Source organism: Crocodylus porosus, unplaced genomic scaffold (genome assembly GCF_001723895.1).
Source record: "Crocodylus porosus isolate Cpor-Errol unplaced genomic scaffold, CroPor_comp1, whole genome shotgun sequence".
Classification (NCBI taxonomy): Eukaryota; Metazoa; Chordata; order Crocodylia; family Crocodylidae; genus Crocodylus; species Crocodylus porosus.
The window spans coordinates 9,328,483-9,341,941 of record NW_017728948.1 but is presented as its reverse complement, the minus strand read 5'-3'; the positions used below and the strand labels follow the sequence as shown (position 1 = coordinate 9,341,941).

The 13,459-nt window shown below is 48.1% G+C and overlaps 1 protein-coding gene across 1 annotated transcript in view; it reads left to right on the top strand.

The window, feature by feature from the left end:
• Window positions 1–2,770: 2,770 nt before the first annotated feature.
• Window positions 2,771–13,459, top strand: part of RPIA (ribose 5-phosphate isomerase A) — a 30,302-nt gene continuing 19,613 nt past the window's right edge. Inside the window, exons 1-3 of the mRNA XM_019553337.1 lie at window positions 2,771–2,936; window positions 6,353–6,413; window positions 8,549–8,604. Of these exons, the coding sequence (XP_019408882.1) occupies window positions 2,808–2,936; window positions 6,353–6,413; window positions 8,549–8,604 (246 nt within the window). The 5' untranslated portion in view covers window positions 2,771–2,807. The remainder of the gene's footprint in view (window positions 2,937–6,352; window positions 6,414–8,548; window positions 8,605–13,459) is intronic.

Sequence of the window (13,459 nt, the reverse complement as noted above, 5' to 3'; positions counted from 1 at the left end):
CCAAATCCAACAGCACCAGATGCAGGAATAAAACCCCGTGGTCATTATCTCCATCAGTTTCCAATTGGCATCAAAATCCTAATACAACAAAATACGTAAGCATGTGCATCCAACTGAATTGAAAAGGATTGAAGCACATACTTATAGTTAGACCGGTGCTTGCGAAATCAGGCTTAAAAAACTAGAACTGCATGCATTCAACCACTCCCATTTCAATGAGCAGAGTCAGACATCAAGGGTTGCAAGTAACTCCAGCCCTAAAACAATATCAGGTACTTGTTCAGAGTCCAACATGCCTGTGTGAGACACTGGCTCTCTTGCAGCTAAAATGGGGGATTTCCCTTGAGGTGAATGGGAACACCTGAGCACATAGCCAGCTCTGGAGAAAATTGGATGAGAGGATCAGCAGAGAAGAGGCTGAAAGAACTAGGCTTATTTAGTCTGGAGGAGAGAAGACTGAGAGAGGACCTGATAGTCTCCAAGTACCTGAATGGTGGTTGTAAAGAAGCAGAAAGGCTATTCTCTGTAGCCACAAGAAATGGGACAAGGAACAATGGAAACAGGACCCATGAGTCCAGACTAGGTGGCATTGTGCCCTAGCTCCTAAGCCACATTCCCCTGCTGATTAAGCAGAACATGCATTTCTGTCCAGGTCCTTTACCTGTCTGGTCTCCTCCTGTCTGGAGGAGCCATTGCCCGATTGTGAGACATGAGAAGCAGGAGTGTGAATGGCCCAGCTGGGCTGGAACTTGTTCCAGGGATCAAATAAATCTTCCTTTTCCTTTTCCAAAAAAAAGAAAAAAAAAGAAAAAAGGAAAACCAAGGAAAACTGTCTTGCAACAGCGGAAGTTCAGATTGGACATTAAGAAGTTTCTATGAGGGTGGTTAAGCATCTCCCTAGAGAGCGTGGAATCTCCATCCTTGGAAGTATTTAAAAGCAGTCGTTGGCTGGGATGGTCTTACCTTGAGCAGGGGGCTGGACTAGATGACCTCCTGAGGTCCCCTCCAGCCCTACTTCTGCATGAGTTAATGGTTACACAGGGCTGAGATTTGGAGAACTGCTGGAAGCAGACAAGACTTTTCAGAAGTCACAGAGGGTGAGGCTGTCACTCCCCAGTAGTAAAAGGGTGAGGGGGGACAGCACAAAAGGCACAAATGGAGACAAGGGGGGGGACCTGTTGGGTAGAGAGATCGTGAAGCTGGCAGTGGGGTATAGAACGGAGACGTGCTTTGAGCTGGCTGCAGAAACCATGGGGGAATTTGGCACGAGGGGTGATTGAGCAGAGGCATTTCCATCCTTTCCAGAGCTGGGCAGGAGTCAGTAAGAGGCACTGCAGTTGTGCATTATGGCCTGTCCTTGGCATCTGGTGACAGGTGAGCAGCAGCACCCGGCGTCTGCCAGCCGGAGCCATGTGAATCCTGTTGGGTGTCAGAGCCAGGCTTGCCCGCACTTCCTGCAAAGGTTAGGAGATGACTTCACCCCTAGCCATCCTCCTATACCATGCTTTTTTTTTCTTTTTAAAGGAAAAAATTTCATGTTCCAAGCTAAATCGGCAAAATCAATTCCAAATCCATGAGTCATTCAAGAACCGTATGTGGCCTGGCTACTGGCAAACATCCTGCACCCCATCTGGGGCTTCAAATGTTTCCAAATCATTCAGCAGGCATCCTACGTGCAGGCCCCAGCCCAAAGGCTTGGGGTTCAGATGCCCCTGAGGTTTGCTTGCATTCAGCTGTATGGCTGCAGACGCAACCTGGGCTATGCCATGCCCTTGACATTCAGGGGCTTCTACCCTGCCAAGAAAGGGCTTCATCCCCACTGGGAGAGGGAGACCCCCTGGGGCAAGGCACTGCAGCTCCCAGCCATGCCCCACATGGACCCTGTCCTGCCAGGTACACCCACATGCCCTTGCCCATGTCTGGCGGGCAAGCACCAGCTGCACTGCCAGGTCTTAAATATGAAATTACAGTATTGCATTGGCTCAAAATGATTGCACTTGCTGAAAAAACTATTGTCCGGTGAAAAAATATGCAGAGAAGCTTGCAAATAAATCTTCTTTGCTTTGTATTGCTCCCTGTAAGACATTAGTGAAAGAGTGAGAACTGGGTCATCAAAACTCAAGTGTTTATTTGGAGGTGAGCCATTCTGGTGAAGTGTTGGCAGCAAACCCAGGAGTTAGTTAAAACTTTCTGAGAACGACTTGGGGTTTTGCATCAATCAAATGCCTCAAAAATGATCCATTTTCCAGTTGGTCTAATGAAATGGTATCGTTTTGGAAAATTCTAGTTTTTTGTATGTCTTTTTGTCTCAGACCAACGCAGCTACCAAGTCCACCCCTTTCCCATGGGGGCATTTGGTGCATGGGGTGCGAGAGATGAGCACACTTCTGTCCTGCAGCCCTAGGGTGCTGGTGGCTCCGCCGCGGCGGGCAGTGTGGCCGTGGGGGTGGCGGGGCCGTGGTGGCACCTGCGGTTTTGGGCCGCGGGAAGCTGGCTCCTGGCGACGAGGCGCGCACCCCCCCCCAACCACCTGCAGCGTTTTCTAAACCGGGAAAACTCGCTCCGAAAATGTGTTTTCCAACTGTTTTAAGTTAGTCGAATAAAAGAGATCAGGTTCACCCCAAGGGCCACGGCTGCACCCCCAAAGCAGACTCCGTTTCCTGACCGCACCCGGTGGGGACAACGCCGGAAGGACGGCCGTGCCCGAGCAGCCGCGCTGCATGGCGGGAGCTGTAGTCCCCGCCGCCGGCTGCACTACAACTCCCACCGGGCTCGGCGCGCAGCCGGCCGGGCGGGCGGGCTCCGGCATGCGGCCCGGGGCGTGGATCGCCAGCCTCTGCAGGACGCTGGCGGCCCGGGGAGCCGCCCTGCCCGCCGGCATGGCCGAGGCGGCCAAGAGGCAGGCGGCCCGCGCGGCCGTGGACGGGCACGTGCAGGTGAGCGCCCCCGGGGGACTCGAACCTGCGTCCCGCGCCCGCCCGGGGGGTCCCCGCTTCCTCCTGGAGGTCCCGGGACTGGCCGTGGGGGGCTCGGTGCTCGCCCTGGAGGTCCCGGGGTTTGCCCGGAGGGCTCGGTGCTGGCCTGCGGCTCAGGTGACCCCTGGCCAAGTGTGCATCCTTCTGGCACAGTGCACTGCTTCAGCTTGGGCCTGGGCAGGGGGGAAGCCTACCCAGTCAGAAGGTGCCTGCGGTGTCGGGGATATTCGCTGTCTCCCCTCGCGTCGGGGGAAAGTTCAGAGCCTGGCTGGGTCTGCGGACAGGCTGTAGCCTCGTGTAACATTTGTTGCTTCACAAGCATCAGTAAGTAATGGGTTCAGCTGACCAGCTACGCAGGCGCTGGTGTCGGGGGAAATCGTCTCTAATTCTTCTTTCAGCTCAGTATTGTGTGTTTCTAGATGTGTTAGCTGCTAGTCCGGGGATGTTAGATGAGCAGCCAGAAGACTCCCCAAACTCATCTGCACCCTTTGTCCTCTCTTCTCATGCTTGCTTATTATTTTTTTTTTCACCCTGCCAGTACCTGGAGGTCCCAGCTTGAGTTTGGGACCCACTTGTGCTAATATGAACATGCCTAGAAGTTTCACCACTGTCAGCTTTGTCCATGTCCATCCCAGGATAATTTTACCCGATACTGCCTGATAATTGGGACCCGCTCCCCTGCTTTCTAGGTGTGTGGCGCGATAACACCTACCTGCTGCGTCAGCTGTCCCCTGGGAAAGCTGCAGGCCTGTCTGGCCTGACCCCAGCGTGACTGCTATTGGTGTGCTTGTCCATGCCCTCAATTAAATGCTTCAGCCTTGTCTGCACTGGGATTTTACGTGGAGCTGGGTAACGCATGCTAGTTTTCTCACTGTCGGACACTTCTTCAATGGGGAAGACTTGGTCCTAATCTAGATCACATCTAAACAGGCCTTCTTGCCTGAATTGTTGCGGCTCCCTTCAGCCTCGTATGGTGGGGGGGGGATGCAAGACCTTTTTCTCTGTAGCAATCTGTTACCAAATGTGGAGATAACATCTGAGGTAAAAAAAAGTCTCTCCCTGTGTCTCCTTTTGTCTATTTGTTCTTCTTTCTGACTTTTAAACCTTGTCCTCTGTTTGGAGGCTTGTGGCTTTGTTGTCTCACTTTGCAAGCGGAGCCAACACACATGGCTCTGTTCATTTTGCTGTGCCGTCCCTGGGACCACAGGGAATAAATATACAGGCATGATCCACTGACCTGGGCTTCTCCCGAGGTGGGTCTCAGTGGGGAAGGGGGGCCCCGAGGTAAAGTTGGCAGGTCCCAGTCTTATGCCATGTTCAGAAAGTTTAACAAAAACTTCCTTACTGGCATTACTGACAAGTTAAACTTTTAACTCTTTGGGGGTGTGCCCTGCTGTCCCCTCTGCTTTCCCAACCAGGGTCTGTGTTGTTCTGCCTGGAAAAGAGCAGACTGAAGGCAGCTTCACGCAGTCCCTGCCAGCTTTGGTTGGATCGTTGGGCACAGCAGGGCAGCTTGATGCACCATTTAACAGCAAAGAACCTTGCTATTACATTAAATAATGCATGTACGTAGAATTATATGCCAGGAGTGAACCTGTAAGGCCAAGATTAAACTTTAATGTCTTGTGATTTTTTTTTTTTTTGGTAATGCTTTGCTTCTTAAGTGAATTTAAGCCTTGTATTTTCACCAAGGAATTTGCTTATGTACAAAATGCACAGGTGTATGCATGAGCCAAAGTGAATTCTCATCAAGTTTAGCTACCTAGTAAAGTGTCTCTACACTGCAAAGAATACAGCATTGTGGGTCCTGGTTGTGACATAGCAGTTCGCTGCACATTTAATTAATACGTTTCTGCATTGAAAGTCTGGATCAAGCAACAAATGATATTGTACTGACATGGGGGAGAGACTTGCCATGTGTCAGTTGTTTAATTTAGGGGTATAGTGTCCTGGTTTATAGTTTTACTTACCATGGGATAGAGAGAGCATGTGAAACAGCTACTGAATTCCTGCAGCTTAGCTTTGACTTGCTTAGGAATAGAGTAGACACATGAACTAGTTACTGTGGAGCAGTTAACATGCACTAAATCCTTCCTTCCTTCCTTCTAGCTTGTTAACATACATACACGTGTGCCCAACCACAGTGTGGATAGCACACTGTGTGTTGATCATTGTCCTGAGCAGGCTCCCACCCTTGAAAGGGCAGGGCTTTGGAACAGTTTAAACATGGCTCTGACAATCTGTGATGCAAGACTGAACTGCATTTTAAGTGCATGAGAAGGGCCCAGGGTGCACTGTATTTTCTACAGAGCCAGCAGGCTTTCCTTTTGATTTGCTGTTATCTTCCAGGGAGTGCTCTTGCAGTTCTTGCTTCGGATAACAGAGTTACTGCTACAGTGCTGTTCACTAACAATATTGTTTGTGGAAGTGGTGCTTTACCATGTGGCTTCATGGGGTGCTTGTTTGAACCTCCTCCTGTACATAGACACTGATTCTCCTGCAAAATAATGGGCATCTGGAAGACCTGCAGTGTTTCTGCGGTGGGGGTGAGGGAAAAGATGCCTCCTTTGAGTTTTCCAAGGAAGCAGTGAACTGTACTCACCAGTAAACTGAGTTGCTGGTTTTAGAAAGAGATGCTTTAGAAAAACTCAGTGTTGAACAGTGGACTGTTTAAGACTGGGGTGAGCAATTATTTTGGGCAGAAGGCCGCTTACTGAGTTTCGGCAAGCCATTGAGGGCTGCATGACAGGCAGATTAATATTAATTCCTTGAATTTTTTAGGGGCCCCGTGGGCCAGATAGAATGGCCTGGTGGACCGCATCCGGTCCCCGGGTTGCATTTTGTACACCCCTGGTTTAAGAGCAAGCCTGCATGAACTTGGAGTTCCCACAAGTGCTGTAGGAATAGACATCCTCAACCCTACTGTAGTCTGTGCTGTGATAAGCCTCTGGCGCAAGACAAATCCTATGTTCAGAGCTCACCATTTCATACCTAGTTCAAGCATTAGCTGTGTTCTGAAGTGGCCTAAGTAGGATGCTTCTGATTTCTCTTGGAGGCTGTGGGCCTGATGATTGCTTAGAAGTGTGGATGCCTGAAAGTCCATTTGAAACCAATGGTAGCTTTATGTGCTCAGTACCTTTGAAAACCAGACCTTAGCGAGATATAATTAGCACCAGCCCTTTGCAATATGGTAAGATACTTAGAATGGCAAAGCAGGCCATACCTCAAATGCCCATAGGAGCAGTATTTTTCTTTCTGTACCTGAAATAAGCAGTCCAGTTGCATTGCTGAATCAGGTTCCTGTGTATATGTTCTTTGCTTTTGGTGACAGGCTGGGTGTTATAAAAACATTCTTCTGTTTTTTTCCTCATCTCCAGAACAATCAAGTCCTTGGAATTGGGAGTGGCTCGACCATTGTTCATGCTGTGCATCGACTAGGTATGGTACGAACCTTCAGTTGCTGTAGCATTAGTAATATCCTTTTGTCTGGCAGCCCTTGGTAGTGAAACCCAGATTTGGACAAGGTTAATTACTTGCTGCCTTCTCAACAAACTGCTTTCTTGTGTTTGAGGCCAGCTGGTGTCTTGAAGCTGAAGGTGGAAAACTGGCCTTTTATTTTGGTCTCTAGTAAGATCAATCACAAGGTATTAAGCTGACATGTTACTTGACCTGGTGCTTTATTAATTATGGTTAAGCATGAGTGTATCACCTGTCCTGCCCATGCAGCCAGGCGGTGTGATCAATTAACCTGTGCCCAAGTTTGGAGTTCAAACCTCCCAAAGTTTACATCTAGCTCTGCCACTGTGTGTGGCTTTGAATTACTCCCTTAGCTTTTTTGCTTCAGCTTTACCCATTTGGGCAATGTTGATGCTCCTCAGCTTCTTACTAATGATATGGAGTGGCCTAATGAGGTAACTCTTATCAGTACTTTAAGTATTTGAAACAAGCCATCTGGTAATTTATATATTCTGCAGTTACACAGATTGTATCAGGTGTCAGTTAGGACAAGGTTTTTCCCAGAAAGTGCCATGTGTTGGCCCAGTGCTATATCATAGAATGATAGAAAGTGAGGGCTGGAAGGGATCTCAGGAGGTCACATCTAGTCCAGCCCCCTGCTCAAAGCAAGACCAGCCCCAGCTAGATCACCCCAGCTAGATCATCCCAGCCGAGGCTTTATCTAGCTGGGTCTTGAAAACCTCCACCAACTCTGTCTAGGCAGGCCGTTCCCGTGCTTCGCCACCCTCCTAGTGAGAGAGTTTTTCCTAATATCCAACCTAAACTTCTTGTGCTGCAACTTGAGACCATTGCTTCTTGTCCTATCATCTGCCACTACTGAGCTCAGTCCAGATCCAAGTGTTCTTGAAGGAAGGACATGCAAACAAAGTTTTCAGCCAAGTGCTGCTTTTATGGAGACCCTGGACAATCAGTTCTGCTTAACTGTCTTCTGATACAAAGCAGAACGATTCGCAGTTGGGAACTAGGGCTGTTGGCTAAAGAGAGTTGTTTGTAGAGGGCTCCCTCTATTCAACGTGGGGCATTTAGGATATTACATCAGTCCAGTCCTGCTTTGAGATCTCGCATGTGCCCTGATGACTTGCAGTGCTGTTGGTTGCACACACCCTGGGCTTTGTTTGCACTTAGTTGGCTCCAGGGCATATGGTTTATGTATTTGAATGTTTTACCTGCAAAATGTTTTCAGAACTGGAAGCTCTGCTTCCTGCTTTTCTTGCTGAAGACGGATTACTCCAATTCAGATATAATCTAGGTCACTGATCCACAAATAAAGGGTTATTGATTTTCCTGTTTGCATGTACCTTCCCACCTTCTGCCTGAGCATTGGGGCCCACAGCACAGTGCTTTGCTGAATGACTGTAACAGTAGGATGAAAGCCTCCAGGCCTCGTGACTTTTGCCACCAGAAAATCTGGCTGGTGATCTTGAAATGCCAATTCCCTCCCTGGTTCCATAAGGTAGCAGTGAACTGCCTTCACTCAGTTGGACCACTGGATTTGCCTACACTTGAATTATGGGCAAAATATTATCAAGCAATTAATTATCTTAATAATAGACGGCTAATTTTTTGAAGTTAACCAGAGGAGTGGAACATTTCCTATCTCATAAAGGCAATGCAGGATTTTGTTCCATTAACTATTCCTTGCCATGGATTTAGATGTTTTTATTATATATGACTAGGGTGCCCTGAAGTGACAAACTAATCAGCTGCTATTACTTGCCAAAAGCTCCTCTATTGACAAGGAGGGCAGTAGGATTGGTCTGACATGGGGTTTCATTCCTCCAGTGATGAGTTGTTCTTTGCTGACAGGACATAGCTCTTGCTATTTTACTGCTCTGGGATGAGATGGGTCATTAGCTGAGACAGTGTTTAGATATTGTCAATAAAAGCTATGGGGTACCCAGTACAGGGTGGCTGGCACTTGGAAGCAAATGGTGCCTGGCTTATTCCTTTGCAAGTAATTGTCAGGCTGGTCTTGAGTTAGTGTTTCTTAAAATGAAACTTTTTCCTTGATTGTGAAAGTTTGTTGAGAAGCCTGATGTGTCTGCTTCTTCCTACAGCTGAAAGAGTTCAACAAGAAAACCTGAATATTATTTGCGTCCCTACATCCTTTCAGGTAAAAGCACTTTCTCCCTTTGCAGCAGATAAGACTCCCGCATCGCCAGTTAGGTGGGAGGTGGTACCAGGGCATTTTCTGAATCAGCTGATCCTGTGTCTTGGCTCATGAATAAAGCACAGCTTTGGCAGGTGATCATCTGAATGGCTAACCATGATGTACAGGTGGAGTGGTGTTTATTGTCACAAATCTCTATTCACAGTAGAAACCCGTGCAGCTTTGGGGAGGTTTATGTCTTAAGTTTAAAAAATTTGTAATTCAAGGGTTGCCACGTAGATGGGAACACAGCAGGAGAGGCCCCTGTGTTCTGCCCCATGTTCACAGGCAGTCATGAACCAAAGGACCCCCCAAATCACCAGACAAACAATCACTCCCCACTCCCCAAAACACTACCCATGGGTCAGATGTGTGGCATGGGGTCAGTCTACAGGCTAGATTGGGCCCATGGACTTCCCCCTTCTCAACTCCTTGCAAGTGCTGCCTGTAACAGAGGTTGCAGACTGGCTGGAGTGGGCACCATATGCAGCACAGTCCTGGACTGGCCAGAGCAGGTGCTGGATCTGGCATGTGGGGTATAGGACTGCACTGCACGTTGCCTGCCCTAGACTGGCTGGAGTGGGTACTGTGTAGCTCGTGTCCCAGAGTGGACATTGGATTCAGCATGTTGTAGACCATCCTGAACTGGCCCACGTGGCTGCTGTGTGCAGGGCAGGTCCTGGAGCAGGCACCGCATGAGGCTCATGTCCTTGGCCCAGTGGAAAGAGCTGGTCTCGCGCTCACCATGTGTGCATCAGCTCGAGACCAGGCCAGCGCTGGGGTCTGAATGGTGTGGTTTCACAGGCTGTATTTTTGTCACCCTTGCTCTATAACATGCCCCAGGTAAAGTCAGGGAGACAAGGTCATTGCAAATGCCTCACCACTGCAACAGCAGGGTAATAGTTGATATGTGTTCAGAAGATCCTAGAAAAAGGACCATGCCCTATGCTGTGGAGGCAGGCAGTCTGTCCCTGCACTAACCGACACACCCACGCAGTCTGTACCAACCTGATCCCCAAATTTGGCAACCAGTATGTCCCTGGGTGGAAGAGCAAGACAGATCTGTTCAGCTGTGTTGCACAGAAGTACTGAAAATATTGTTGCATTGGGAACCTTTCCTCTAGGTCAGGTCCTTATTGATTGTAGCAGGCTCTGGAGCCCTAGATGCTGTAACAGTTGTCCTGCACAAGCCCAGGCCAGATCAAATGCTTTCAGGAAGAAAGAGGAGTGCATGTAGTTGGCTGGTACATGGAATTCCTCAGGAGAAATCGGCTTAATCTTTCTTTTGCTGTGCAGTTGTCTTCAGGGAATATACTTCTGGCCAGCTGCATAACTGAGCTTGGTGTTTCAGAGCGAAGAGAAATTTGCTGCAACAGCACAGAGCTAGTTGTAGTTGTTGTTGCTCTCTGTGCCTTGGTTTCCTTGCCAGTGAAAAAGAAATACAGTGTAGAATGGGCATAGCGCTTCCCCTCCATCTCCTTTGTGTTATCAGGCATATCTCTGGTTCAGGAAGGGCACGGGCTGTCAGCAGAACATGCGTGGCCTTGTGGATAGGCTGGTGGGCTGGGAATAAGGAGATCTGTATTTTTATTGCTGGTTCTGCCATTGATCTGCTCTGTAGCTGCTAACAAGTTACTGCATCCCTTGCTGCCTGTCATCCTACCCTGTGCCTGCCTGTACATTTTGTTTGCTTCTGGGGGGCAGAGACGATCTGGCTAGGCTTTTATTCAGTGTTTGGCACAGTGGGGGTACAATCTAGCTGCTGTATTATGAATAATGACAACATATAGAGAAATTGGTGATTTGCAGTTGCTGCTAAATGCAGAAGGTAAGAACAAATTGAAAAAATATTGGGTGTGACAGAGAATGCAAGTGTGTTGCAAAAAATCAGGCTGGCATTGTTTTATTTTTAAATTGACAATGATTGCAATTTTTCTTAAAATGCTACCCTTGATATTTGTCTTCCCTGTCTGTGAATTAACGGAGAAAAAAACAGGTAAAAGGTTCCTGGCATCAGTCATACTATTTCTCAGCAGTGACAGTTTATTTAAAATGATTGCGTGGAACTTTCTGCAGCTTCTGGGTCTGAAGCATAGCTTTGAGAGGTTGTGGTTTGTGTTTAACCTTGGAAGTTACAATGATGAAATCTTGGCTTTCTGTTCGCAAGGAGCAAGGGTCCCTCACAATCACAAGAAACGTGTTTCTCCCTCTGCTGTTCTCAGTCTTCTCTTCCCTAGTCATGAGCCACATCAAACATTTGTACTGTAATTTAGTGCCGAGTATGTTCAAGGGAACAACTGGACTGTGCAACTGCTTTAAATAAAGAGAATTACAGGTTGCATTTATTAGCTGGCCTCCTGACATGGGGTTGACCTGGAACAAAGTAATTCCTTGTTCCACTTGAACAGAAGCTGGTTCGCTTAGTTCAGTCCTGCAGCTTGGCAGAGTGTTTTGAAGTAAGAGGCTTTGTCTCCTAACATGGGCTTTTCTTTTGCACTGGATCCACATGGCAGGTGATACATTTGTAGTATTAAAAAGATCTGGGGAAAGGTTCTGGGATTAGTGTCTGGAGACTTGGGTTTGGTGCCCAGCTCTGCCACTGAACTGCTGGGTGACCTGGGGCAAGTCATGTCACCCCTCTGTGCCTCTTTCCCCACCCTTTGCCTCTCAACTGAGGCCTCTAAACGGTAAGTGTAAGTGTTAAAGTTTTATTTATAAATACAGGGCTTGTACTTCTGTTTCCTGACTAGAAGTCAAACGGAAGAAGATGGTTTGAGTGAAGAAATGAAGAAAAAGGAAGGGATGCAACTGCTTCCTGCCTGCCCTTCTTCCCTCTTCCATCTCCCTCCAGTTGTCCTCCCCCCCAATCCCTCTGCACCTGTTCCTAAAAAAGATTGCTTCGGGATGATGTCCGACTCCAGCCATATTGCATGGGAGGTGGGGGGGTAACTCGCAGAAGAAAGGTAAAGCAGAAGAGTATATGGCTGCTTAGATAGAGCAAAACTTATCTTTTAGAGAATTATCACCTTTTGATTATTAGGAGCTGGATGTATTCTGCTCAGTAGAGCGGACAGCATGCTGACTCGCCTACATTTTGGGTTGGTGACGAGGTGGATGTCAAATCTCGCATTAGGTCTGTGGTTTGAAACTTTCTAGAGGCAAGTGAAAAGATACTCTGCTGTCTAGCAAGTTTCTCTGTCCTGTACACCTGTGCAAAGTGAGCGTTAGGCTCCAGATCTGACAGCAACACCTCCTTCCCACTTCGCACATTATAAAGGACTGTTTGAGGTCCTAGGCAAAGGAGTCGGTGTCAGTGGGCCCATTTCACTCCCTTTCTCTGACACCAGTTTAAGTCACGTAACAGCTGTTAACACCTGTTGGAGTTAACACTTGTTGGAACAAGACAGAGACTGGGCTGAATGTATCTGCCGCTTTGCTCTAGAGGTGCGTATGTGTGTGTTGATCCATCTAGGTATCCACTGAGAGCTTATAACTTAGCAACTGGACTGTTTCCTGGCAACAATCTGCAGGTCTCCATCTACTGAGAGCTGCTCTGGGCTTCCACCTAATTAAACAGCTGCAGAGCCAGGCCAGCGGTGAGACTGCAGCTGTTGGGTAGTTTCGTCTGGTTTTGTGGCACATCAGGAAGCTTCTTTTGGTACCTGCAGGGAAAGTCTTTTCATTCTGATCCTCTAGATTTGATCAAGTGCCGTGTGGTTACAGCTGCTTTTCCTCTTAGTCATGCATTTGTTTATTGACTCTACAGACCCACTTGTTTGAAACAGCTTCCCCATCTCATCATTGGGAGTACAGCGCTGTAGCAATGGAGACCTGCCTGCATGGCAAATAGTCAGCTGATGGGAACTAATGTCACTCCATTGACTTAAATGGCTCTGTGCTGACTCAAAGCCTGCCCAGGTCTGATCTAGAATGGAATGGAAAAGAAAACACCACTGCCCTAGAAATGATTTGAGTCACCTCTCACTGCACGTGAACCAGCCTTTTCACAACTACAGCACAAGAGAAAATAATCAGGGACCTAACTTGTCAGCAGCAGCTTGTAAATCAAGGACCAGATTATTTTGTAGTGTCACACCCTGGTTTTATAGCATTCCCAAAAGTGGTGCAGGAACTTTTGACTTGAACAGAGTTAACAATAAGAGTGAATTTGTTTTGGGTAATGCAAGTTACTTAGGGCAGTGATTCTCAGCTGCAGCATTGTGGGGTATTGTGGGATCCTTTTAAGGGCGATGCACAATTTTTCATAGAAAATTAGAGTTGGAAGGGACCTTAGGAGGTCATCAAGTCCAACCCTCCCCTGCTCAAAGCAGGACCACCCCAACTAGCTCATTCCAGCTAGGACTTTGTTGAGCTGGGCCTTAAAAACCTCCAAGGATGGAGATTCCACCACTTATCCAGGTCCTTGGGCCCGCACTGTTTAACATCTTCATCAGCGACTTGGACGAGGGGGTGGAAAGCACGCTGTCTAAGTTTGCTGATGTCACTAAGATGTGGGGCGAGGTGGGCACACTTGAAGGGGGAGAGAGGCTGCAAATAGATTTAGACAGACTACAAAAGTGGGCAGATGAGAACAGGATGGGGTTCAACGTAGACAAATTCAGGGTGCTGCACCTTGGGAGAAGGAATCCACAGCATACATACAGGCTGGGGAGCTCCCTTCTTGAAAGCACAGAGGCAGAAAGGGATCTTGGAGTCATTATTGACTCCAAGATGAACATGAGCCGCCAATGCCAGACCGCAGCAAGCAAGGCCACCCATGCCTTGTCATGCATCCACAGATGCATCTCAAGCAGGTCCA